Consider the following 26,181-nt stretch of genomic DNA (forward strand, 5'->3'; position numbering starts at 1 on the left):
AGAAAACGGCAAATCTTTAGCTAAACTATGTTTTCTCTGATATAAGGAGGCTGACTCATAGTGGGGTAGGGAGGGGGAGCATGGGGGAAACAGACAGACTCTAGATAGGGCAGAGGGGTGGGAGGGGAAGAGAGGGGGCAGGGCGTTAGCAATGATGGTGGAATGTGATGGGCATCAATATCCAAAGTACACGTATGTAGATATGAATTGTCATGAACATACTTTACATACAAGCAGAGATATGAAAAATTGTGCTCTATATGTGTAATAAGAATTGTAATGCATTCCACTGTCATATATTTAAAAAGTAAAATCAATTTATAAATAAATAAACAAATAAATAAATGAATCAAGAATGAAAGAAGAGGTATTACTATCAAACTGACAAGTCAGAAAGATTATAAGGGACTATTATGAATAATTGTACACCAAAAAACTAAATAATCTAGATGAAATTTCTATGGAAATTTTCCTAGAAAGACACAAACTACTAAATTCCAGAATAGAAGATGTACGTACACCTCTACCCTGTAGAGAGACCAAATTAGCAATCAAACCCCCCCAGTGGAAGCCAGGCAATCTCAGCTACTCAGGAGGCTGAGACGGAAAGGACTCTAAGTTTAAGACCAGTCTCTGCAACTCAGGGAGAACCTGTCTCAAAATAAAAAATAAAAAGGCACTTTACTCAGTAGTAAAGTACTCCAGGGAGGTACCAAAGCAGAGTAAGGAAGGATTTCTCAGTGGAAAGGAAAACACACAAACAAACGAAAGGCCTAAATGGCTTTACTAGTGAATTCTAACAAAAACTTTAAAAATCAAAACTAATACTTAAAAATTCTTCCAAAACAGAAAAGAGAATGAGAAACTTCCCGAGCCATTCTATAAGGCCACTATTACCTTGACACCAAAACCAAAGACATCAGAGAAAAGAATTTAGACCAATATCCTATGACTATAGACACAAATATCTTCAGAAAGACAGTAGCAAACCAAATCTAGCAGCATATTATATTAAAAGGATTATGCAACATAATCCAAAAGATTTATCCCAGGTATTCAACCATCAGTATAAAAAGCCATATTGGTAGAATACATTTTTTTAAAATAATGCAGAAAAAGCATTTTACAAAATTTACAAAATTCGGGCTGGGGATGTGGCTCAAGCGGTAGCACGCTCGCCTGGCATGCGTGCGGCCCGGGTTTGATTCTCAGCATACAAACAAAGATGTTGTGCCTGCCGATAACTAAAAAATAAATATTAAAAAAAATTCTCTCTCCCTCTCTCTCTCTCTCTCTCTCACTTAAAAAAAAATTTACAAAATTCATTTTGTGATTTAAAAATTCAACAAACTAAGAATAGAACAACCTCCTTTTCCTAATGAAACTATCAAGGGAAAAAAGAGCTACTGTAACAACGGTAAAAACCGGATGCTTTCCCTGTAAGATCAGGAAGAAGACAAGGATACAGGATGTACACTCTCAGTATTTCTATTTAACATCATACTGGAGATTTAGACAGGGCAATTAAGCAAAAAACGAAACACAAGGCACCCAGATTGAAAAGAAAGAAACAGAACTCTCTCTACTCACAGACTGACATTATCATATATAGACACACACATCCCTAAGGAATCTCCTAAAAAAATATTAGATCAATAAATGGATTTAGAAAGGTTGTATACAGGATACAAAACCAGGAACAGCTGCATTTATAAATTAGCAATGAACATTTGAAAATAAAGAAAATAATACATTTACAATAGTATTAAAAATAAAATACTTATAAATAAAAGTAGTCAAGGAGGTATAATACTTGTACACTAAAACTACAAAACATTGTTGAAAGAAACGTAAAGATTTAAATAAATGGAATGCCACCCATGCTTATGAATTGAAGGTATAATATGTTAAGAGAGCACCCAAACTGATCTATAGACCCAACACAATCATTATTAAAATTTCAAATTCCTTTTCTGAAGAAACAGACAAACGGTCCTAGAATTCTTAAGGAGCTAAAAGGGATCCTGAAAAGCCAAACCAATCTTGAAAAAGAAGAGCAAAGCTGGACCATTGCACTCCCCCCTTCACTACAAAGCTGGGGCCCTTCAACAGACAGCAGCGTCGTGAGGACAGACACAGACCAACGGATGAGTGCCCAAACCACTCAACGGGGGAGGGTAGACGTCTCATCAACAAATGGTGCCAAGATGACTAGAAGCCAGATGCAAAAGAATGAATTCAGAAACCCTCCCTCACACCATTCGCGAAAACTAATTCAAAATGGATAACCTCCAAAACCTTCAAGGTCCTTAGTAATCAAAGAAATGCACATCAAAATCACAGTGAGGCACCAGTTCACACCCAGTAGGGCGGCTGTAATTAAAACTGTGACAGTCAATAAATGCTGTCAAGGATGTGAAGGAACTGGGTTCCTCCTATATTACTGATGAGAAAGTAAATGGGGCGACTGCAGTGGAAAATAATCTGACAGTCCTCAAAAGTTTACACAGAGCATGACCACAGGTCCCAGCAATCCCTTTCCTGGACGTACTCACAAGGGAAATGAAAACACCTGCCCACACAGCAACCTGCAGAGAAGCGCACAGGCACACAGTCACCACAGCCAAACGGGAATGCCCACCAGCGGACGAACACAGAGCAGAGCCGCCACAGACCGAGTATCACTCACCCTGGAAGGAGCCAAGTTCTGACACACAAGACAACATGGCCAGTCCAGGCAACCTTACGCTGTGTGGAAAATCAGACAGCAGGCCAAAGCCCTTCCTTGAAAAAATGACAGTGTATGCCCAACCGGGAAGGCGTGGGGTCCCAGAAGCCCAGAGAAGGGCCACCAACCCATACAGAGCCTGGAGGAGCTCCCACAGTGGACGGGCCCCAGTAACCTGCAGGAGAGAGAGAGGCAGACACCTGCGAGGGGCTTCCCAGGCACAGGTGGCTTTACCTTCCACAGATTGCTGCTGCCCCAGCAGCCAGGCTCTGGGCTGCAGACGGAAGGTCCTGAGAGAAGGAGAGGCCTGTGGGGCTACTGCAGTGAGGAGAGGGGGCAGGCCACCAGGAAGGGAGGATGTTCTGAGTGAACAGCGATGTCCGTCACCAGGACCCATGAGGAGGGGATGCACCCAGAACACACCTACAAGTAACTCTGTGAAATTCTATCTGCCTTATTATCATTTATCCATTCCTTATTCATAAAAGAAATAAAAAATGTAGAATTATTTTCTATTCATGTCTTGTGGTAAAAAGAAAATCTTAATAAGCAAATCTGAATAAAGATGGGACTCACAGCTTTGGCAAGAGCCAGCCTCAAAGCTCTTCCCTGCTAGCCAGGAGGCTTCCCTCTGCCGTATACACGAGACAGAAGAAAGAAGCCATGTTCTGAGTTCATCATGTTCAACCCGAGGCAGGCATCCAAAGGCTCCAGGTTGGTGACTAAAGATCTGGGTCCTCTGGGAGCTGCACTCTTCACAGGCCAGCAGGGGAGGTCCTGGGGACATAAGCCAGCAGCCTCTCTCTGGGCAGGACTCTAGGCCTTGCCCACCCGACACACAGCAGGCACCAGGAGGCACTGGAGGCCCTGGCACATGGGAGAGGCTGAATCTTCCTGTCCCACAGAAAGCTTCTTCCTCTTTTTTCACTCAAAGCAGAGTTTGGAACACAAGCAGCAGCTTGAGATGTGGTTGTTTAGGACTGGCCAGCTCACTCTTGCTTCCTCTGAGTGGGGAGAGGTAGACATGCCCACCCTGAGAAACACCACCAAGGCGCCATCAATGCTGATGCCACCAGTACTGACTGCTCTCCTGAGCACCAGTTTCAGGGCTGGATTCCCTTAGCTTCTCTCCTTGCCACTGACAGTAACTAGCAGAACTTCCTAACTCCTCAACAACTTCATCCTCTCAAGCACCCCGGGAGCAGGCCAGAGGGACTTATTAACCAAACATTTTTTTGTCTGGAGTCTCTGCTTGTTAACATTGTTGACAGATCATCAATAAGCCAGCCTGTTTAGAAATGCCAGTCTGAATATTCCCAGGAAAGAGTACCTGGATTATCGGTGTGGCTGACGGATCCTAAGACGGGGCCTGGACCGCCACACACTGGGCCTCTTCACAAGAGGCTGGCTGTTGTCCCTCATCATATGAAAATAGTTTCGTGGGGATTTTTCTAACTCTCGTCAGCGGTTCCTCTGTGCTATATATTTTCTTTGTCGTCCGTGGGGACCTAATTACAGTGCCTGGATGGCTGCTCTAGTCCACACGCCTGCAGCATCTCGATCAGCCAGAGGGAGAGTCCTGGACACCAGACAAGATGGGTCTCACTTCACACCCTGACTGCGAACATGAAGGGCTCTGAATGATTTGAGGCTCTGCAAGTTGAACCCCTGCTCCAGGTTCATGCTATCATTTTGGAAATGCTTTAAAATTATATATAGTAATTTATTAATCAAGTTTAACAACAGCCTCCTTTACTGTCTCCTACATCATCTTCAGTAGGTATATTCTCTTGACTTAATCTGCATATTTGTCCTCATTTTTAAGATAAGCAAAGTGAGGTCTGGAGAAGGAACATCATTAGCTCCAGGTACTTTCTCTGGTGGGTGCTAGAGCTGGGGGCAACACACCCACGTCTGACAACAAGCTCGTGTATTTATATCACCAGATCCTAATGGCTCCTTGCATTCATTCATTCATCTACCAGCCAGGTGCTGGAGCAACCCTAGAGGGGTGGGAAGAGGGAATTCAAAGACGCCACCTCACTGGAAGGTCTACAACTGGACAATTACTGGGTTTTTCCAGGATTCTGCTGGGCCATGTGACAGAGCTGGCATCTCCACATGGAGAACACATGGGCATTGACGGAGCCCTACCCCCCACACACAGCTGCCCTTACCATCTCCAGTCTTGCTTGGGTTGGGAGCATCTGGAGTACTCAGGGGCCTAAGGGGAATGATGATATCATCCACACGGACCCCTTCATCCCCGTGTTTCTCAGACACATGGGAGAGGAGCTCCGACTGATTTGGCGAGAAGAGATTACAGCATTTGCACATGAAGATGGCCGTGCTTTCTGTAAGAGAAAAAAGGAAAATGTTTTATTTTGCCTTCACATACACGGTTACTCCCAATGGGTGGAGAAAATGCCAGGGGCTGCCATGCCATGCAAATGCCAGCCTCCAGTGAGTCTCCCTCTCACCTCGGGTTCTTCCTTCTGGGTCTAGGAGCCTCAGCCCTCATCAGAGTGGCTGACGTGGACCTCCTTCTGCCCAGACCCCAGCCCATGGAACCTGAAAAGTTCAATCCTGTCCTCAAAGAGTCCACCACACTCATGCAATTAAGCATCTTAGTCTTCCCACCAGACTCACTCTCTCTCTCTCTCTTGAATTAAGGTGAAAGGAAAAATTGGCCAAAACAGCATTTCTCTAGAGCCAAGACACCTTTCAATGACTGGCTCAGGAACTAAAAATCAAAACAAGGAGGATAGGAATCTGCGGCTTTTTTAAAGCCACTTAATTCCTACTTAAACATTCTCACTGTTAACAAAACAGTGCTCAGTCCATTATATTCCTCCCCGTATACTAGGCAGCAAGACATAATGAGGGAAAAAACACTCATCTTCAAATCTGATAAAATAATTATAGGTGCATAATTCAAAGCTGGCTTTTCTGTTATCACATTTATACTGAAAGGAAGAGTTGACATGATGAGAAGGCCAAGAGCTGTGAGGCCAGACAGACCCAGCTGAGATTCCTGAGGCCAGTCCCTAGATGCTGTGAGGCCAGGCGACCTGGGAGAAGCAGCAGTAATCCCTCTGTGGGGAATTACACAGGCAGAGCAGCAGGGACACCGTGGGCACACGGGGAACAGCGCCACGGGCCCAGCCCACCTCTCCATGTGCTGTGCCTGTGCCCATGCAGCAACCGCCAGAAACCTCTACCACTGGCTTCCCCTGACCTCCAGGGCACTCAGCCTGCCAGGCACTTCCCAGGATCTCTATGCCATCCCCTCTGCCACGGCTGGGCAAGCAGCTGGCCATCTGGGATCTCTGGACCTGCAAGCTCAGCCTGTGGCAAGCAAGCCTCTCCTCCCTCCCCCGCTCCCTGTCTCAACAGCAGGACGCCTGCTTTGTCACTTCAGCAGCCAGAGATCAGCTTCCCCTGCCCACCTGCCTCTTCCCCATCCCCCAGCCTCGCTGCTGTTGGGTGAGGGTCTGCACAAGCCCAAGCCGTGGCTCCACGGTGGGATGTGGTGGCGGCCCCCACCCAGGGCAGGGCCTAGTCTCCACTGACAGTGCTCACGGGGACAGAGAGAGCAGAGCAACATGGAACTGGCATGATGTGCTAAACTCCTCTAGAGACAGCACACCCTTCCTGCTCCCCCCAGAAACTGCTGGACAAGGGCACACGCCGGCCAGTGTGTGCAGAACCCAGCCCTTGTCCCTCGGGACACTGCTCCCATGGCTTCCGCTTCCTCCCAAGGTCAGTGGTCCTGTCCTCTGGGCCAGCTCTCCCACTGGCCTGCAAGCATGCCCACTTCATGTTGGAACAAAGGCTCTGGAGCCCGCTTCCCCAGGCTCTCTGCCCACCTTTCTCCCTTTGGCAAAACTCCACCACAAGAAAAAGAAGAAGGAAAGGCACAGACTACCATGCCCCGCTGGGGGCGGGGGGGTGGGGGGGGGTGGGGGGGCGGGGAGCCCCTCTCTACAGCCACACGAAGGCCTTCCCGGAAACACACAGGGAAGGAGAGCCCCAGATGATTCTTCCCTATTGAACAACAACTGTCCCACAGGAACGGCCAATTCATATCTTATTTTTTCCAAGAAATGTTTTCTTTCCCAAGGAACCCCAAATGCTTCCCAAACAAGAAGGTCATGGCAGTACTTGTCTGCATACAGGAGACATCGTCTTCAGGGTGCTTCCTGCCACACCTCCATCAGTCCTGATTTAAGCAGAAAGGGGTTTTTCATCTTCACCCACAGATGAGGAAACTGAGGCTGGGAGGGGAGAAGTCAACTGCCGGTCACAGCGACAGGGTGCAGAGGGCAGATGCTTTGCAACCTGGTTTGACAGATATATTTGGCTACAGAACTACAAGCAGACTCTAAGTATTTTAGCTGAGTTCAAGCTGAGTGTTCTAGTGTTCTGAAAAGAAACCCTGAATAATGAAGAACATGAGCCCTTCCTCACAGATCAGCCCCACACCTGCTCCATGAAGCATCTACTGAGCCAGACTCCAAGCCCTGCCCTAGGAGCTGGGGACATAGGATGAACCTAGGCCCAGGCCCTGCCTAGGAGAGGCCATCTCACCTGGGAAAGAGACGTGTCACAGACTGCACCTAATGGTTTGTACTAAAATTGTCTCCCAACTGGCCTCCAAGTTTTCCTGGCTCCTCGACTGCTCTCAGGAGGAAGGGAATTTTCTAACATTTAACAGAGAAATTCCAGAGACCCAAGAGCTATCATGAGGGTCTCCAAGTTCAGAGGCACACTGAGCATTGACTAGAAATTAAATAAACACTTTTGCATCTACTTATGACCAGGTTTCAGAGACTGCTGTGAATAGGCTAACACCCAGCAGCTCCACAGCCTGAGGCCTGGGCAGCCCAGGGTGGTGTCTGCCTGAGCCATCTGTTATCAATTAACATGAGTTTCCCTGCACCCACAGCAAGTCCAGTCCTGTAAGGCAGGGGACAGGCCTCGAGTTCCCAGGTGGAGGCAGAGATGAGCACTGGGAACCTAGGATGACCCTCATATATTGGGCTTAGACCTGAGACGTGGGCCATGAGATGGTGTGCCATGGAACAGTCGTGAGTGGGAAAGGGTGCTGGGAGCAGGACAGGCTTCTCAGTCAGGGGACTGTGGAGTTCAGAGCTGCAGGACGCAGACGTGTGGACCAGGGAGGAAGCAACAGCTGCATGGAGTCAGGAAGGGGGAAATGAGCAGATCTACTGCTGGCACAGGGGCCTGTGCCCACGCAAGCAGAGCTCCCAGGGCCAAGCACAGCCAGCACAGCAGGAGAGGCAGCTCCTGGAAGGGCTGGGAGTCCACCATCAGAGCAAAGACAGAGGCGGCCTTGGTTGAGAGGGCCAGCCTCCTGCTTGAGGCCAGTTCTGCAGCTCCGCACACCAGAGCCATGGCAGCTCTCTATGCCTGCCCTCCTGGAGCCTGCAAAGCCCACCACTCCAGTGCCCCTGGAATTTGAAGGCCTTGGTCACATTGGCACACCCAAAATAGCCAGCTGCCTGGGCTGAAGGCACACTGAGGGGGAGACTGCAGTCAGGGAGGCCTGTCCAGGGCTGAGAGCAGAGATAAAGACCAAGCTGCAGTTGGGCCCAGCAGGCAGGACATCACCCCGAGCTGATGTGTGCAGCACAAGGTGAGCCTGGGCAACAGGCTGTTTGCTACCAATACTATACTCTCCTCTGCAAAAACAGATGTCCCATTACCCAGGGCAAAGAACACGGTGCACCCTCTTCAGACAAGGGCCCAACGTGGAGGGTGTGCCCCTTGGAGACATGCTAAAGTAGTGTGTCTACAGCAGAATGCCAGGCACACAGAGGATGCATTCCCCAAGTACTAAGATTGTTAAGTTGCCAAAATAACAACCAAGGCGCCACTTCTATTTTTTATAGTGGACTAATATAAAAAAATTAATCTGTGCCCTGAAATACAATCATAATTATGTTGTCAGCTAATTCTGATGAAGATGCTATAATTTGGATGCATTTCTAGGTCCAATTACTGTGCTCTCATGCTTAACAAAAGAATTCAAGGGGAAAATGACGTACTCAGAACAAGAACAATCACAGTGGTTTGGGTCTGGGCATGCGATTGCTATGAATTATCTGTCGGTTTTCAAGCAGCTACTCTGCACTATAGAAAGGAAAACATGAACTGGTCCTTGCTTCTGGTCTCTGATCTGAGGAACAGCCAGGTCCTATCTGGACCTCTGGCCTCTCTGCCTGCCCAGGGGACCCAGGGATGAATAAGGGCTCTGCCTCACCCTTCCCAGAAGATGGTCACGAATGGGAATGAATCCCTGGGTCCCAGCAGAATGGACCCCTCCAACTCTGCAGACTGCTGAACCAGAAAAATCTCAAGTGGCATGAGACAAGGCCATCCACAGAGAGCAGCGTGACACAATATGGACGCCAGGACCACCCAACAAGGAGAACAGCAGCCTCCTAAAAACGTGTCCACAGAGTTCACGCACACACCCACAGCAGACAGCAGGACAGAAGCTCGGCCAAGAGACAGGTGGAGAAGCCCCAGGCACTGCCACCGCGAGAGGACAGATGACAACCAAGAAAGCAGGAGGCCAGAGCCTTGGATGAACAGGCTCAAAGCAGATTGGAAAGTCCGGGAGACTCGGTGATCCTGCAGAGAGCAGCAGGCACAAAATCACAGAAGAAACTGACTTAAATACAACAACAGAGCCTCAGGAACCCGTGGGGCCACAGTGAAAGATCTAGCATTTGTGCCCTCAGATCCAGGAGGGGAAAGAGTGAGCAGACCTGCAAAAATATTCACAGGAATAACAGCCCAAAGTATCCCAAATTCTAAAAAAGGGTAAAGCAGCAAACTCAAGAAGCCAAAATCCCAAACAGGACAAACTCAAAGAAATTCATTCTAAGAATCATCGTGGTTAAACCCTGAAAACTAAAACCAAAGCAAAACCAACTGGAAGTGGCAAGAAGAAACAAACTCCTACATAGAAAGACAATCCAGATGACTGCAGACTTCTCTCCAACACACTGCAGGCCAGCAGGAAGTGGCACAACAGTCTCAAGTGCTGGAAGGATCCCACCTCCAGGGAAGGTGTCCTCCAGGAGTGAAGTGGAAAGTAAGGCACTGAGGAGCCGGGGCAGGGGAGAGGGGGACTTGTGTTGGGCAGATGCAACCTAAGAGTGGCTAATGGAAGCTCTCCAACAGAAGGGATCAACAAGAGTGCTGCGCCATCAAACACATGACAGAACAATGGTATAAATGCTTGGGCACATGCAGGGGACTTTCCTCCTGAGTTCTCTAAATCATGTTGAATGGTTGGAGCCAGAAGCACAGCTATAACGGGGGCTCACTGCATGCAAGGAAAGAGTCACAGCAATTATTAAGAGGAGCAGCTCAGGGAGGCTCAGGGGAGGCTCAGAGAGGCACAGGGAGGCGCAGGGAGGCACAGGGAGGCACAGGGAGGCACAGGGAGGCGCAGGGAAGCACGGTTTCTACAGGCTGTGCTAACTGGAGCAAGGCAGCAAATCCACAGGTAAGAGCAGATTTGACTGCACACTAGCTATGTTGGCGCCAACCTGCTGGGTATGAGGTGTGGTGCTGACTTAAGAGGCAGCCCCTGGGTGAGGCCGATAAAAAAGTTCTCCAGACAGACAGTGGTGAAGGTTGCACAGCCACGTGAATGAACCCAGCGAGGTTCATTCTCAACACTGAGGACAAGGGTAAATCTTACGTATATGTACCAAAAAAAAAAAAAAAAGGAAAAATTTTTAAGCGTAAACCATCAAGGTAAACTGTGCATGAGACTTTTCAGTATTATCTTTGTAACTTCCTATGAATCTACACTTAGTTCAAATATAATGGCAAACAAAACCAGTCTGAATCCTCCAGCAAGGATTCTACAGGAGAAGAATCGCAAACATCCAGTCCCAACCATGCCCTGTGGGAGGTGAGGCTCAGAAGCCACAGAGGCTCAGTGGGACGTAGCCTGGTCCACATTCCATCTCTGAGGGGCGAGGGGGAGATGCAGGATCTGAAGGGCTGGTTGTATATCCTTCATTTCACCCACTACCTTCCACATGGTCTCTGCACGTGACTGGCAGCCAGAGCTCCGCTGGCCCAACATCCTTCTCTTGGCCTTGACACCACCAGGGATCTAGTAGACACCCAAAAAGTGTCAGCTGAACTGATGGCTACAAAATGCCTAAGCATTTATCGGTAAGCACAAGAAGACAAAATGGACATTGCTAGACTATTAAATACTCCATTTAAAGGCAATAGTTTAAACATTTCTTGCTTCCTCTCCTTGATTAGTATAAATCACCCTCTCCACTCTGCAACTATCTTTACTTGGATTTATTTACTTTAAACAGAGTTCAACAGTCACAGCTAAGATCCTACTAAATCATCTATCTCAGAGGAGAGAAGCAGGTGGCAAATGTTTCCTGAGGTACACTTTTGTTTTCCTGTGTTCCACTTGTCCCTTGTTATTAGATTCATAAGGCCAGCAGCTTCCCAATAGGAGGGGACGTATTTCAACAGCATAAAGCTAGACTGCTATCACATCCAACACGATGAATAAAGTAGCTGTGTGCAAACTGAGGCTACTGTGCTCCTCTGTCTTCAGGCGAGACTCGGCGAGGATAGAGTACTCTCCTTCCACGTGGCTCATACCACAGCACCCTAAAGCAGCTGTGGACAGGCCACATCATCCTCACACCCACTTAAGACCTGCTGGAACCAAGACAATGGATTGGAAGGGGAAGAGGAGACCAGAAGCCTGAATTAATCAAGCCCGCACCATGACACAGCACCACACAAGACTCACACCAGGCCGATCTCATCTTCAAGACAAGCCTATGAAATAGGTCTTTACTGTACTTGCTCCACTGTAGACAACATCTAGTGTAAGAAGCACTGATATTCACGTCAAAATGACAAAAATGCTGCTGCGTAGACTAAGACACGCTGGTTCTTATCGCACCGACCCAAGACACTCCGACTCAGCGGTGTTGAAATGTGAGCCAGGATCACTTGACTTCAGAACCGTTCCCTTATCCTGAGGGAGGCAATCTGGGTCGAGTCAGGGCCCAATGCACAGCCCAAGTCAGGGCCAAGCTGGACGCGGGTTGGAAAGCCTCACTCCCAGCCCTGTCCCCTGCAAGGTTCCATCTCCCCACCTCACATGCCCCACACACTCCGAGCCGACCTCTGCCACAGCACTGCAGACCCTGCTTTCAAGAGGGGAAGGAGCTGAACATGAGTAGCAGGTGCCTCAGCAACCCCATCACACTCCCCCTGTCAGATGAGGCACCCCTGTGAGCAGCAGACACCAGAACCCCCACAAGGGAGCACTCACAACACACAGAAGACTTCCATAACAATCACACTAACCTCACACCCTAGGAGTCTGTGGAGAAGGCAGGAATCCCTGTCGTCAAGGGAGGGGAGGCCGAGCTGGCCCAGGAAGTGTGACACAGCTCTAGGAGTGTGGGCGGAAGGCGGCAGAAGCCACACCAAGTGGGCAGAACTGAGGAGCCCCTGACGCTGGGGTGCAGAGAGGGGAGTGGACTCAAGACAGGACAGGCACACTGCTACACCTCCAGCAGGACAGCAGCAGCTGAGGGGGCCATGCTGCCACTCTGGGAACCCCTCTGGGGACGGCAGCTTGCCCAGGAAGGCCTGGAAGCAGTGGCAGCACGGGGGGAGCCTGCAGTAGGACAGGTGACCACCCAGGTCCTACCAGTGGGGGCCCAAAGCTAAACTTGTGTTGGCGTCTCCCAGCAGGAACTAAGCGAATTAAAAACACAGTGTGCAGCCCAGTACAGCAAGTCTGCAGGCCGAGGGGGCCCGAGGCAGCCAGTCTGCAACTTGTCATCCAGGAAAGGATGCTCATGTGCAGCAGGAAGTCAGGAAAGGAGGCCTAGAAAGGCAGGCAGTGACAGAGAGCAAGAGAGAGAGGACACACACCTTGCCATCCACAGAGCTCTTCATGAGCCCATGCCAGGGACTGGCTCTGATTCGGTGGATGATGAATGGACTTATCTTCCAGCTCAGAGTCTTTCTCTTAGGTCTTTCACATCTGCCACCATGTGTACAATCCAAAAAAAAGTAAATTTAAAAAAAAATTACTTAGGTCAATGTTAGAAATAAAGGTATAACAATGCCTGGCAAAGTAATGGGGTGGCCCTGCTGGGGGAAGAAGACTCACTGATGCCAATGGCTTTGGCCTGACAAGCCATGAAGCTCTGAGGAAAAGAACAAGGCTGCACCAGCTCCGGACATGGAGCGAGTCGGCCCTCGAGATGCCGAGCGCTGCTCCCTGAGGTTGAGGAGACAGCGCACTAGGTGGGACATGTCCTGTGCCTCTTCCTGCCTCTCTCCCATAATGATGTGCCAGCCAAATAAAATATCAAAAAAAAAAAAAAAAAAAAAAGGAAACTGGTTTAACCAGTAGCAAGATCAAGTTAGATTTAGATTTAGATTTGATGGGGAAAAATGTTCATGACACAAATTACATGTATTGCAACTAGAGGCCTGGTGGGCACCGTCTAGTGAGCCTCGTCTCAAATGGCACATTCCAAACCTACAAATGTGTGGGCCAGGTGAGTGGAGTGGAACATGTACCCAGGGGCTGGGCCAGACAAAAAGGGACGGGGAGCTCCCAGAACTGGGTGTTCAAGAATTTTCCATGTGTCCGCCATCCAAAAAAGAAGTATCGAGACTTCACAGCCCAAGGAGGAATTGCTAGGGAGTGATACTGGCCTAACTACATGGTTATATAGTGTGCACACATGAATAAGTAACAACAGATCCCATCAATATGTACAAGTGTAATGCACCAATTTTAAAAATTGGGGAAAAAAGACTTCAAAGTCCAAAGAGGTACCTCCAACCTTCCCCGTCCAGACTGCTACAGAATAACATTACTTCTCCAGTGAATGACAGACCTTCACACTCAAGACAGAGCTTGACCTTCCCTATTGTCTTCTTAAGTCACAAAATGGGCAGTGCCATCAACACCACCATCACCATCACCACGAAATGAAATGCTGCCCAAGTAGCATTTCATCATCATCATCATCACCATCACCATCACCACCATCATGACCATCACCACCATCATGACCAGCACCAGCACCATCGTCATCATCACCATCACTCTCACAATCATTACCAACATCATATCATTACCATCATCATAATCACCATCATCATCATTATGATTCCCATTTACAAAGGAAAAATCTGGGGCTCAGAAAAGCCCCTAACAGTTTAGTGGGGGAGCATTTAGTTAATGAGCTTCCAAAGGAGTTCCCAGACAAGTAAACAACAAATCAAAACTTAACCCAGACCTTCTAAGCTAACTGCCGTATCTGCCCAGATGCTGTGTGCCCGCCCCATCCTTCTTGGAAGATCCTTTGGTATTTCCTGAAATACTCAGTGGCTGCTGTGAGGATTGCTAGTCTTGGTACCCCCAACCCAAGACAGATCATGGTTAGATGGAGTAATTACAACTAAGAGTAGCTACACTAGAAAGGGAACTGTGTTCCCTGTGTCTGTTTATAATTGCTTACCACAATTCATTTCAGGGAGTAATATGCCAGAAAATGAAAGACTGCCAGAAGTGAGCAGTACAACTCACCCAACCACATTCTTATTAAGCATGTCCTCTGCACAGCCTGGCAACAGATCCAGAAGCAGACAACAGTGGCACACCACCAGGTTAGAGGCTTGACAGCTTTTAGCAAAACACTATGGAGGTCCCATAGGCAGGTGCCACACATGTGCTAACAGCACCCTCTGGTGGTTAGTTAGGGCACTGCAAATCAATAGCCATATTAAAAACAGGACTATCGTTTACTGAATCGATAAACTGCCAGGTGCTGTGCTTTGCCTGTAACCTACTTAACCTTCACATTAACCCAGCAACTGAGGGGCTGCTGCCCATTTTAAGAAGAGCAAATGAGATCAGGCAGGGGACACAAGGCTACACAGCAGGTGGACACACAGTGGCAAAACAACCCCGAGTCACTGCTCCATTATGCTTCACAGGTGGGTCTGTCCTGGCAGCCAAGTACACCTGGCCTACTCCAGCAGGTGAGTCAGGCAAAGCTCTGATCACAGGTTGTATTCATCTCAACCAGCCACTTCCTGGCCAATTAACTTCACTAAAAGTCACTTCCAAATCTCACAGGGCTTTGCCAGTCACATCCACATTTTGCACAACAGAAATGACTGAACAGAAGCACTTGATTTATTCAAGCGCCTGCCTGCACTGCCATTAAGGCTGGGAAGGGTACAGCTACTCGCTCTGGGACAGGACAGGGCAACCCTGGGCATGGGTGGGGCTGGGGTCTCCTGGGGTACAAGAGAATTGTGTTTCCCGATCTGCTACTAGTTACAAGCGAGTTCAGTGAACGTCTGCAAACACTTATCAAGCTGGTCCTCTGTGGGATGTGCGTTTCTCTATGCACATGCCATGCATCATCTTCAGAAAACTTAAACTGAAAACATTAAAAAGATACAGGGGAAAACAATGCTCTGATTCACAGGTGAACTCTTCTTTAAAACAACACATCTGAACCCTACTTTGGTCCACGTAGCTGTGTGACCCTCGGCATATGCTTCAGTTTCCTCCTCTGTGCAGAACTGGGGGGAGGATGGCAGGGCATCGGAAGTGCAATGTGCCTAGCTCAGTGCCCAGCTCTTTAGAGGTAACATCCTACATGAGGTGGCAGGAAGGGCCTGGTCCAAGGCAGGAGCCAGGCTCCCAGCTCTTACCCTCCAGCCTCCTCTAGAACTCTTTAAGCCTCATTTTTTGCATCTTAAAGATGAACAGCCCAAATTAAAAGTGGCCTTGTAATGTTGCAAAGTGGAACCTGGTCTTCAAGCCCTAACCAGAAGTTAATGTGCAAAGACAAGAGGCAGGGCTACCTGAACCAAAGAAGGATGGGACAGACCCACCAGTGCCAGCCACCTCCCCTTGCCTGGGGGCACCCGTGAACCAACCTCCCTGCCCATACATAATCCCTGAAGTGCCTCCCAGCTCTGAGGCTCCAGTAAATGCTCCCCCCTAAACTGTGGAATTATTACTTCACCATGCATCTCATAAATGCCGAGGAACACGTCAGCTTCCACAGCTCACAGAGTTAACGTGTTTATTAAACGCAGGGAGGAATCCCATGGGTGTTTTTCTTTGCTGAAGCTGGGTTAACAAAATAAAATGAGAAATGCTCAATATCCACCATAATTAAGGCTGGGCCGACAGTTGCATTATAATTTTATGCACACACATTTCTTCCATGTTGAAACCTGGCATTTTTTTTTCTTTCAGTTATTTTTAAGCACTCTCAAAGTGAGAGCCCTGGGCAATGAAGTATATTCACATTTATTGTGGTAATCACAGCTGAAAAATGTGGCCTTGTCCATAGGACAGCATTTCATACAGAGAAGAGCAGCCCAAGCCCCGAGTACACATGGGGAGCACTGGGGGGGTGGGGACCCTGGTGCAAGGCCAACAGTGCAGCTCCTGTCTGCAGACTGTCGGGGAGGCCTTCAGGAATGCCCGCCATGACAAGAGTCTCTGTGATTATTCCTGCATTAAAAATAAACCAAGCAAAATCCCCTCCCATCTTCTGGTGGACCTACAGGGAAAGAGAAATGCCCACAGCCACCACCGGCACCACCACACCCCCAGGTCTCTAGCTTTGGCTCTGTCACTTGTTCCCATCTTAGTCTGACTAAAGGCTGCCTCAAAGCCAGCTCAGGCTACATAACAAGGGTCTGTCTCAAAATAAAAAGGGCTGAGGAAGTAGCTCAGTGGACAGCACTTGCCTAATATATGCAAGATCCGAGTTCAATCACCAGCACTGCAAAAAAACAAACAAAAATCCCCTAGGTTTAGGTCCTAAGTTATCGGCTACCCACTTCTACACCTGTGGAACTTAGATTTAGCGCCACATGGAGACAGCTGTAGCCACCCTGCTGACACTACAAGTATGGTCGGGGATGTCACTGGGGGAGTCACTGTGTGGGAGAATCCTGGGATTCTGCAGACTGCTAAATGTGATGCCAGCTGGAGAGAACAGGGAACATCTTAATCCAGAAAGTCCAGCTGGCTGACAGACCTGCCTGCCATGTCCCTGGAGTCTTCTGCTACCCTCGTACACATGCGCATCACACATACACACACACACACACACACATACATAAAATACACACGTGTACCCATGTGCACCACAGAGAGACACAATGCACACGCCTCACACGCACATCCACACACTTTCTTACTTTTAGTGGCATGAAGGAGGCAGCCTGACAGAAGCTCTGAGAGGGACAACAATGCAGCACAGGTGACAATAGCCAGTGGAAACCAGACTAGCCTGGAAGCAGGTGAGCACAGGGGAGGGCTCCTGTGCAGCCACTTCTCCCTACCTCCAGATTCAAGACCAAGACAGCAACCCCAGTGAGGGGGGCTTAGCACAACACCTGGTGGCACTGCCTGCCCCCTCCCCATTTCTGCAGTTTATGGACATGAAATCTCTTGGACAAGAGATCCAACCAGGCAAAAAAAAGAAAGAAAGAAAGGCCTTGGAAATGCTGACCCGGGCCAGGCAGATGCTGTGGTGCACACCTAGGGTGCACACCCTAATCCCAGGGACTCCCAGGGACGCTGAGGCAGGAGAATCAAAAGTTCAAGGACAGCCCGGGAAAACTTAGCAAGACCCTGCTCAAAATGTTTTAAATCTAAAAAGGGGCTGGGATGTAGCTCAGTGGTAGAGAGCCCCTGAGTTAAATCCCCAGTAACACAAAAAAAGGGGTGGGGAGGAAATGAGTCAAGAGAAGAGTCTACTCGCCCCCTGCTACTTGGGCAGCATTTTCATTCAACAAACATGTAAGCCGCACCTGCTATGGACAAGTCCTGGAGGAGGCCCAAGAGGAGGAAGCAAGGTGGGCCAGCTGCTCTCGGGCTGGACGATCCAATGGGTGGAGCAGGCTCATCCTCATCTGCCTGTAAGTCAAGGCAGAGCCCCTGGACAAACCCTCCAATCCTCTAACCAACCAGAGCAGGAGAGACAGGCACGCGAGTAGACCTGCTTCCAGGGCAGAGGAGACAGGTGTACAGCTCTGCAGAAAATTCAGGCCCAGGCCCAAGAAAAAGAATCCTTTGTAAGAACAGCCCTGTCCAACAGAATTATGAGGTGGCCAGGGGTTCATTTTGAATTTTCTAGTAGCCACATTAAAATAAAAATAAACAGATAAAATTAGTTTAAAAAATATACTTTATTTAACCCAATATAACCGAAATAGTGTCATTTAACCTATAATTTATTTTTTAAACCTCAATGAAAAAAAAAACTCGTTTTTGTTTTCTTTCTTTCTTTTTCTTTTTCTTTTTCTGTACAAGTTTTCAGAATCCAGCATTACACGGCACTTACAGCACATCACGAAGTAGACTCGGCACAACAGCATTAGCTCTATTTCCAGAACACCAGACACCTCTTCCACTGCAGATCAGAGAGCTGTGACACACAGGTCCCTCTTCTGGCTCTCCCAAATCTGGGGCTTACCATATTAGGAAACTGCTGCAAAGAAAGAGCAAGGCCAGTGCCCCTGGGCGCCTCTGCTGGAAGTGGCCATGGCAGAGGAACACTTCCATAGCGGGCTCAAGCGCGGGCTGTGTGCTCAGGGCTCCCCCGGTCACAAAACAAAGAGATGAGATAAAATACAACCTGGACAGGAGCTGGAGGCAGATGTGGAAAACAGGGAAACTCAAATCCATCTTTTAAACATCTGCTTTATTATAAAAGCCTGAGATTAGTTTTGGTTGTAAAATATTCCAAAATTAATTTGAGAAGAAAGAATTGCCCTTCAATATTCAGGCACATCTCACACCTTTTGAGATTCCAGAAGAGAATTTCAAGTTAAAGGGATTGAGCCAATGGGAAAAGAAGAACCCTCCAAACCCTAGCACCCACCTATCCCCAGACAAACACAAAGATCTGACCCTTTCCTGGCAACTAGATCATGGGATGGGTTGTTCCTATTCTCCAAGCACCTGGGCTCTACAGTCAGCCTATGTTCACTGGTCAGTCAACATTAACGGAAGCCCCATGTGTGCCACACTCTATGCCAGCCACAGTCAGAACAAGGACGACACAGGCCCTGTCTCTAGAAACACAGATGGGCAATGACATTTTGTCCAGGAGAATCATTTTACATGACCTCAGGGCTGCCTGTGGTCTGACTCCGTAGACTCTTGCTGTTGGAAGGAACACAGAAATGCCCGAGCTCAGCTCCCTGGCCAGCACACATGTGGCAGCTGCCCACACAGACACCCCTGTGTGGGCAGCTGCCACATATGCTTCCACCAGTGGGAAGTAAAGAGCCAGGCGGATCCCCAGGAAGGCCCAGGAGTACGGTCTCAGGTTACCCTGACAAGTCCAGCCCTTGCCACAGCTGAGCAGCTGTAAGAACTGAAAGAGCCATGGGGGAGGGAGGCTGGGTCTTCTTCTCTCCTGTAAGCCTGGAACCCTGGCCCCTCAGCCATTCCTGGTGCATCCCATGGTCAGGGGAAGCCACCCCGTGACTAAGGCCCAGAGGCCTGTTCCCACCACTGCGCGTCTCTCAAGACACCTGTAGTAAGTCCACTCACACGCATGTCCCCTAGAGGGCGATAATGGGCAAAAGAGAACTCCAGTCCAGCTGGCAGCTGGCTCTGGGTTACAGGCTGCATTCCAGTGGGTGGGGAGGACTGGCAAGCACCTGCCCTCTGCTTATCCAGCTTGTGTCTTAATTCAGGAACCTCAATCTTCAAGTCTCACTCCAGTCTTGGTTTCTCAGAGAGACTTTTTAAAACCCTTCAATATAAATTAGGCTGCCAGGACTCCTCCTCCCCCATTTGCCTTGGTACTGGGGCCACGACTAGTAATCATGTATTTAATAGCGTATTTATTTGTTTAACTTCTGTCTCCCCTAATAGACTGTGAGCTCCCAAAACATCAATATCATTTTATTCCAAATAGAGTTAAATGTTTAAAAAGAACAATGTTAAATATTATAAAAGATATTCACCTATAAACAGAGTAATGCTACATTTCCTTTGTGGCAAGGACATTTCCAGATGATTCACCTAAGAATCCCTGAGAACAATGCCAACCTTATTAACTCATGCTTCCCAGCTGCAAAGACTAGGGTTTGCTGGGGGAATGAAAGCAGGCTCAGGTGGGAAGCCTGCAGTCCAACCCCTGGCCAGGGGAAAGCACTTAACAGCTCTGACCTTGGACTCCTCATCCTAAAGTGCAGCATTTGAATGTGGTCTGAAGGAACTCGAACCAGACCAGGACAAGCGCCTGGAAGAAAAATGCTCAATGAAGGCCAAGAGAAGCCAGGTGCTGGCAGGGCACCAGAGCCCCGCTTTAGTGAGGTAACTCAGTTCAATTCCACAGCCTCCCCCAGGCTTTGCTCTGCCTGGAAACTTATAGCCTTGGTTCTCTACTGCAGGCAGAGGGGAAAGGGAGGAAGAGGAGGAAACAGATGAAGAAGAAAAAGAAGCAAAATTCAGTCCTTTCACTGAAATACAAGGCATTCCCTTGCCCCAAAAATTTACATATTCAAAAAACATAAACAAATAAGCATGGGGGAATCCTACAGTGAAATCAAGCTGGAACAAATGGAGAGCCCATATTTTAAAGAAATAACCATAACTGCATGAAATGGGAAGAGAGGCTTTGAAAGGTGGCATTTGCACCTGAGCTTCAAGCTAAAGAGAAAAAAGACCAGTGGCATGCTGAAATCTAGTTAGGAGGCTGCTTTATCCCAGAGACATGGGTTCGTGACTCTGAAACTATTTTTAGTATATTCTAGGACTGAGCAAAGGAGTAGCATACTGTGCATTCAGAGCACCAGCGTCCCCTTCCAGAGAAAGACCTACAAATATGGAAAGGGGGAAGGACAGAACAGACACGGTGCTGTTGGACTGGGAAAAACTACACATACTCCATGATCTTTAGGATGGAACAGAAAGAGCTGAAGACATACAGCACATGGGAGCTCACACAAATGTGTGGCAGGCAGACAGACACCTAGCTCCCAGCCATGTGGACTGAGGGCTGAGACGCAAGGACACCAGTAACAATGAGCTCACCTAGTCCCCAGACCTGCTTCTAAACACCACTCTCCCTAAAAGAAAGAGTCCCCTGGCAGAAACAGCCAGTGCCCGCGCTGAACAGGGAGAGCAGGGAACAGCCCAGCGTGGCCTGGTGCACTAAGAACTCAGAAGTGCTCAAGAAAGAGAGGGCATGCCAGAAGGACACAGAGGCCAGATAGGGGGCAATGCGACAGGAAATTTAATCATGAGAAGGGATTATAAACCACTGTCTAAAGTAGGAAGTCCTGTGTCCACAGTGATTATCATCAATTCAAGAAAAAGAGAATGTTCCAACACCAGGAACACAAGAGCCACTGTGTGAGGCAACGGGCACGTCACTTAGCTCACTGTGGTGACCGTCACAAGGTACACCACATCAAAACATCACACTGTTTACCTGAATGCATGAGTGACCGTTCCTCCTCAGTACAGCTCAGGTAAGATGGGAAGGCAGCCAGTAAGTGCAGCAGAAACCACGCAGCCACCCTCATAACGGTGACTGATTCTGCAAGAGCCATCAACGGGCACTACAATCCACGAGTGGAGAGGCAGTGCGAGGAGTGAGGGGTAGCCGGACAGACACACTCAAAACACCTCCCCACAGCGTTTAATTACAAAGGGGAAAACAGGACCCTGGCTGCTTCAAATGTGTAGCATCACCAGCAACAGGACAAGTCACTTTGTGTGTCCACCGGCATGATGGGCTGAGAACCGCCCATTTCTGTGGAAATCCTGCCCTAAACCGGCAGACTCTGAATCTAATCATGAGGAGACACTGCACAAAGCCATGGGAGGGACAGTCCACAAAATCAACGGCCTGCAATCCTCAAAAAAAGTCAGTGTCATGAAGCACAAAGAGAAAGTACTCCAGACAAGGAGTGAAGGGCCGGGCTGCTGAACACACTCCTAACCCAGGACTTCTTCCTGCCATAAAGGACGTCATATGGACGGCTGAGAAATGTGGACTGCGCACTGAAGGATGTTGTTTTCTCACTGTGACTATGTAGGAGAACGTCCTTGTTCTGAGGAAATAAACATGAAAACACTTAGGAGCAGATAAAGGGGCAAGGTACCTGCAACTCCACCCCAAACGAGAGCCAGCGAGCGCAAAGACAGAAGCAGGGAACGTAAACCAGTGCAGTAAAATCACAGGTGTGGCAACACCTGGAGACTCAGAGTGACCGGCTTATGAGAATTTTTTGTCTCTCATTTTTTCTGCGAATAGGAAATTGTGTTAAAGTTAAAAGGGACGTAATTCAGTGGGTCCGTTTTGCTTCCTCAGTATCTGAGCATCTCTAGGAGGGGCCACTACAGAACATGCTGTGTCTGAGTTCTCTCTGGCTCTCTCCCTCCCTCCTTTCCATCGCTGGTTCTCCCCCTACCTCTGGAAGCCTCCAAATCCCCTTTTATTCACAGAAACTTCTGCTCTTCTAGCTCCCATATCTCTACCCCCTTGAATCCTCACACCAACAAGCTGCTCGGAACGCAAGCTTCCATGCCACAGAACCCTCTCCTGAGAAGCACATGGGTGTTGGAGAGGAAAAACAAAACGGTTATTACTATAGTTATTACTATAATTAAAATTCTCTAAATGTTTTCCTGTTACATATCAAAGGTTTAAAGAAAGTTAGAAAGTAAGTGCTCAAAATACTTTTCAATATTGAAAATACATAAAAAATAAAGTCGCCTGAGAAAGAGAGGATTCTCCCACCAAAAATACCGCCAGCCCGCTAGGCCACAAGCACACACTCTCTGGTTTCAGAGGCGGAACCTGGGCAAGGAAAATCAGGGAGAAGGTGCCAGGGCAGAGAAGGCTAGACCTGACCAGGGTCCAGGAGCAGCCCCAAAGCCAGCAGGTGTGAGAGGTCATCCCACCACTGGGCCAGAGTGGGCCGAAGGCAGCAGCAGGTCTGGGAGAAGGGGTCTCATCAGGTCCATCCCCGCAGTGTGCAGCACCTACTGTGGTCTGGCACAGGAAGGCCATTTGGGAGACCTGCTATTTCCAGCTGGGTCTCAGGCTGCATGGTCTGGGGCTTTCTGGGTTTGCCTCTGAAAGCCCACAGATGCTCTTCACTGAGGTCCTCAAAGGCTCATGGGATCCTAAAGCTCCATTTCTCCAGCTAATCACCAGGAGTCACTTTTCACACAGTCCCTGTTCCTGCAGCATGAAGGTTAGTGACAAGAGCACAGCTGTCACTGGAGTCGTAGATCCTTATGCACCAGCAACCATGAACAACAGGTCCCAGAGAGGCTGGGTGGAAAATAGGGTCAGAGGGAAAATTACTTTCTAAAACACACTTTCTACCAAAAGGACAAAGGATGAGTGGGGCTGCCTCCTCCCTCCCCACCCTGCAAAGGGAGACCCCCTCACTCTGCCAGGATAAGCCACTCCATCTCCACAGGCCAAGGAGGGACCTGGTGGCTTGCAGCCACTGGAGACCCTGATTTGGCCCAGTGTGTATGCACCTGAGGCTGCACTCCATCAACCAACCAGAACGTCCAGGAGGCTTGGCCTGAACAACAAGCCCCACCCAGAGGCTGCAGGTAACCTGGCCCCAGAAGACCTCAGGGAAATGTGTCCTGCCACCAATGAGTTTGGAAAAACCTGAATGTTATCTATCTTTGGAAAGACAGTGAGTCACCTTGAAAGAAACTTGGAACAATGTTTATCTCCCCAGTGTTGAGCAGCAGACCCTTCTGTCACCTGATAGCTCTCACCTGTTGAGACCTGACACTGAGCATGGTTCAGGAAATGCTGAGTTGAGTGGCCACCAGAGCTGCTCAGGAAGGAACAGAGAAGATTACCCAAAAAACAGCAGTGCAGGTAGAGGCACAGCCAGGGTGGAAGAGATGGAGTGAGCACCCTCGGGAACCACAGAACAACGCAGGCTGCGGAATGCTCACAGGCCCTCCAGCACGCTTACTACTAGAGCTCCTGTTTAAAGTAATCAAAGTAGTAGCACTAAAGGGAGCCCTGGTCACATCTGGGTTCCTTACGTCCAGGGATTCCAAACATGAAACTCACCCAAATCTCTCCTGCCGTGACCCCCAAAGGCCAACTGAGCCATGGGTACCCACCATGTGGACAACAGAGGTCTCGTAGCGCCAGACAGGACCAGCTTCCCAGGGCCACCAGGCCACCCTTTCACCTTGGATTCTGCCCCTGGGCTGGAACCAGGAGCAGTCAACAATTCCCACAGCGCTCCTGCCTATCTACATGGGCTTTGCCTGCCTCTCAGTTCCCACCCCAAAACTCTTTCCCAATTCATGTTCCTCTTGTGGGCACTTCATGCCTGGTCTTTAAGTTAGAGACCAAAAACCTGAGAAAATGAAAAGTGCAGAATGTTTTTCCTGATGATTTTGTTTTCTAAAAATTGAGAACAGGAAAACGAGAAGAGGGGAGAGAAAGAGAATAAAGGAAGCAGAACAGAAGCCGGGTGCCGAGGCGCCTCGGACCTCTGCAGCTGTATCTGCAGTGCTCCCCACCTCCTCTAGCGCCCACTGGTCTCTGTGCTCCCACCCCACCCCATACACACTTCACAGGGAGCCAAGATCTGCACCCACAGTGCACACCAAATCTGTCACAAAAGCACACAGCAAGTCTGTCAGACAAAGGGTTAGACAGAAGTCACAGAAGGCTTCTGTGAACACCCAGAGAGGGAGAGGGACAGAGGCGTGAAAACACAGAGGCACCAACTAGGCCAGCGGGCATAAGGACTTGGGCTTTGGGGCTACACAGGGCTGGTGAAGCAGGGCTTTCCCTAGGGCTCTGAGACAGGATCCTGTCTCCGTAGGCCCCAATTTCTTAATCTGCATGATGTCAATGACAGCATCAGCCTCCCTGGGACCTTATGAGAATTAAATGGGACAGAGACACTGACATTCCTGGTGCTCCATAAATGCAGGATCCGCTCAGTAACCTGAAGAGCACAGGGTTTGGTTTGGGGTCAGCCAGGCCATATACCTGTCCTGGCTTGGTCACCTGCCTTCATGTGACCAAATCTCTCTGACCCTTGGCTTATCTGTAAATCAAAGGCAATATCGCAATGCTGGAGCACTGCAGTCACAGCAGCAGAGACAATGGCTGAGAGCCCCTCTCATGGCACTGGGACACTCCTGGGGCTTCTGTTGTAAACAACCCCTCAGGTGTGGAAGAATGTGAGACGGGCAGCTCAGCTGGACAAGTGTGCAGGCAGAGCAGGACAGGGGCTGTGCAGCCTGGGCGGGAGCCATGTCCAAGGGGAAGGCTGGCAGCCACCTGAAGGGCACTGAGCAGCACACTGTCTGTCCCGGCCCCCATGCCCAACGCAGGGGAGCCAGGGACAGCAGCATCCTGTGCTCTGTCAGGAAGTGATATCCCAGGACACCGAGATGTACCACAGGCCGCCTGGGACACAGTCTTAGAGAACTCCCAAGCTGCCTCGAAACTCTTCCCTGAACAGCAGCCACTTCCCCATATGCCTCCCCTGATTCAATTCTTCAGAGAATAAAATTCTGAGGCAAAGACATGTTTAGCTCTAATTTTACAGAAATGGACACCAAAGTTTAAAACAACTCACAAGAGCCAGGCACAGGGCATGCACCTGTAATCACAGGAGAGTTGGGGCAGGAGAATCACAAGTTTGAGACCAGCCTGGGCAACTTACCCAGACCCTTTCTCAAAATAAAAATTAAAAAAAAAAAAAAAAAAAAAAAAGGGCTGGGGATGTTTGCCTAGCGTGTACAAGGCCCAGGAATCAATCCCCCATACCATAAAATTAAAGTGGGTCACAAGAACCGTCGCATGGTGAGGCTGAAATGCAAGTCAGCTCCCCCGGGCTGCAGGGCAAGTGCCATTTCCCAGAGCATATATTTCTGGAGGCGGGGGAGCCCCACTCACTCAGCCTAGCAAGACGCAAGGAAAAAAGATGAGCCAGGGCAGCTTGGGTGAATGCAAGAGTAAGCACTGCAGACGGAGCACCAGGTGGACACCCAGGACTCCAGCAGGACCTAGCAGGCCTTAGTCAGCGAGTCTGGAGGCTCCAGGCAGGACAGGCTGGCTGAGTACACTCCCCACCACAGGGCTCAGAGGCCTGGAACTGGGCAAAGAGGGCATAAGGAGGTGGAGGGTCGCTGCCCAACTCTGAGCTGGCACTGGCCAGGCCCGCATATGGGCAGAGGCAGCTCACTGCCTTTACCCCTTTCACCTGCTTTACTCCTGGCCTGGTCACTCTGCTTGAACATCACCTTGGAGGCTTTCCTGAGCTCCTCCACAACCCAGGCAGCAATGAATACGTGGTGTGTCCTACTCCAC

At 49.1% G+C, this 26,181-nt stretch overlaps 1 protein-coding gene across 3 annotated transcripts in view; it reads right to left on the reverse strand.

Annotated features, from left to right (window-relative positions):
- Zfat (zinc finger and AT-hook domain containing) overlaps positions 1-26,181 on the reverse strand; it is a 175,787-nt gene that overhangs the window by 141,537 nt on the left and 8,069 nt on the right. For all 3 annotated transcript variants that reach the window (XM_076836095.1, XM_076836092.1, XM_076836094.1), the window contains one exon: positions 4,906-5,082. In XM_076836095.1, coding sequence (XP_076692210.1) covers positions 4,906-5,082 — 177 coding nt within the window. The remainder of the gene's footprint in view (positions 1-4,905; positions 5,083-26,181) is intronic.

Source organism: Callospermophilus lateralis, chromosome 16 (genome assembly GCF_048772815.1).
Source record: "Callospermophilus lateralis isolate mCalLat2 chromosome 16, mCalLat2.hap1, whole genome shotgun sequence".
In the NCBI taxonomy this organism is placed as follows: Eukaryota; Metazoa; Chordata; class Mammalia; order Rodentia; family Sciuridae; genus Callospermophilus; species Callospermophilus lateralis.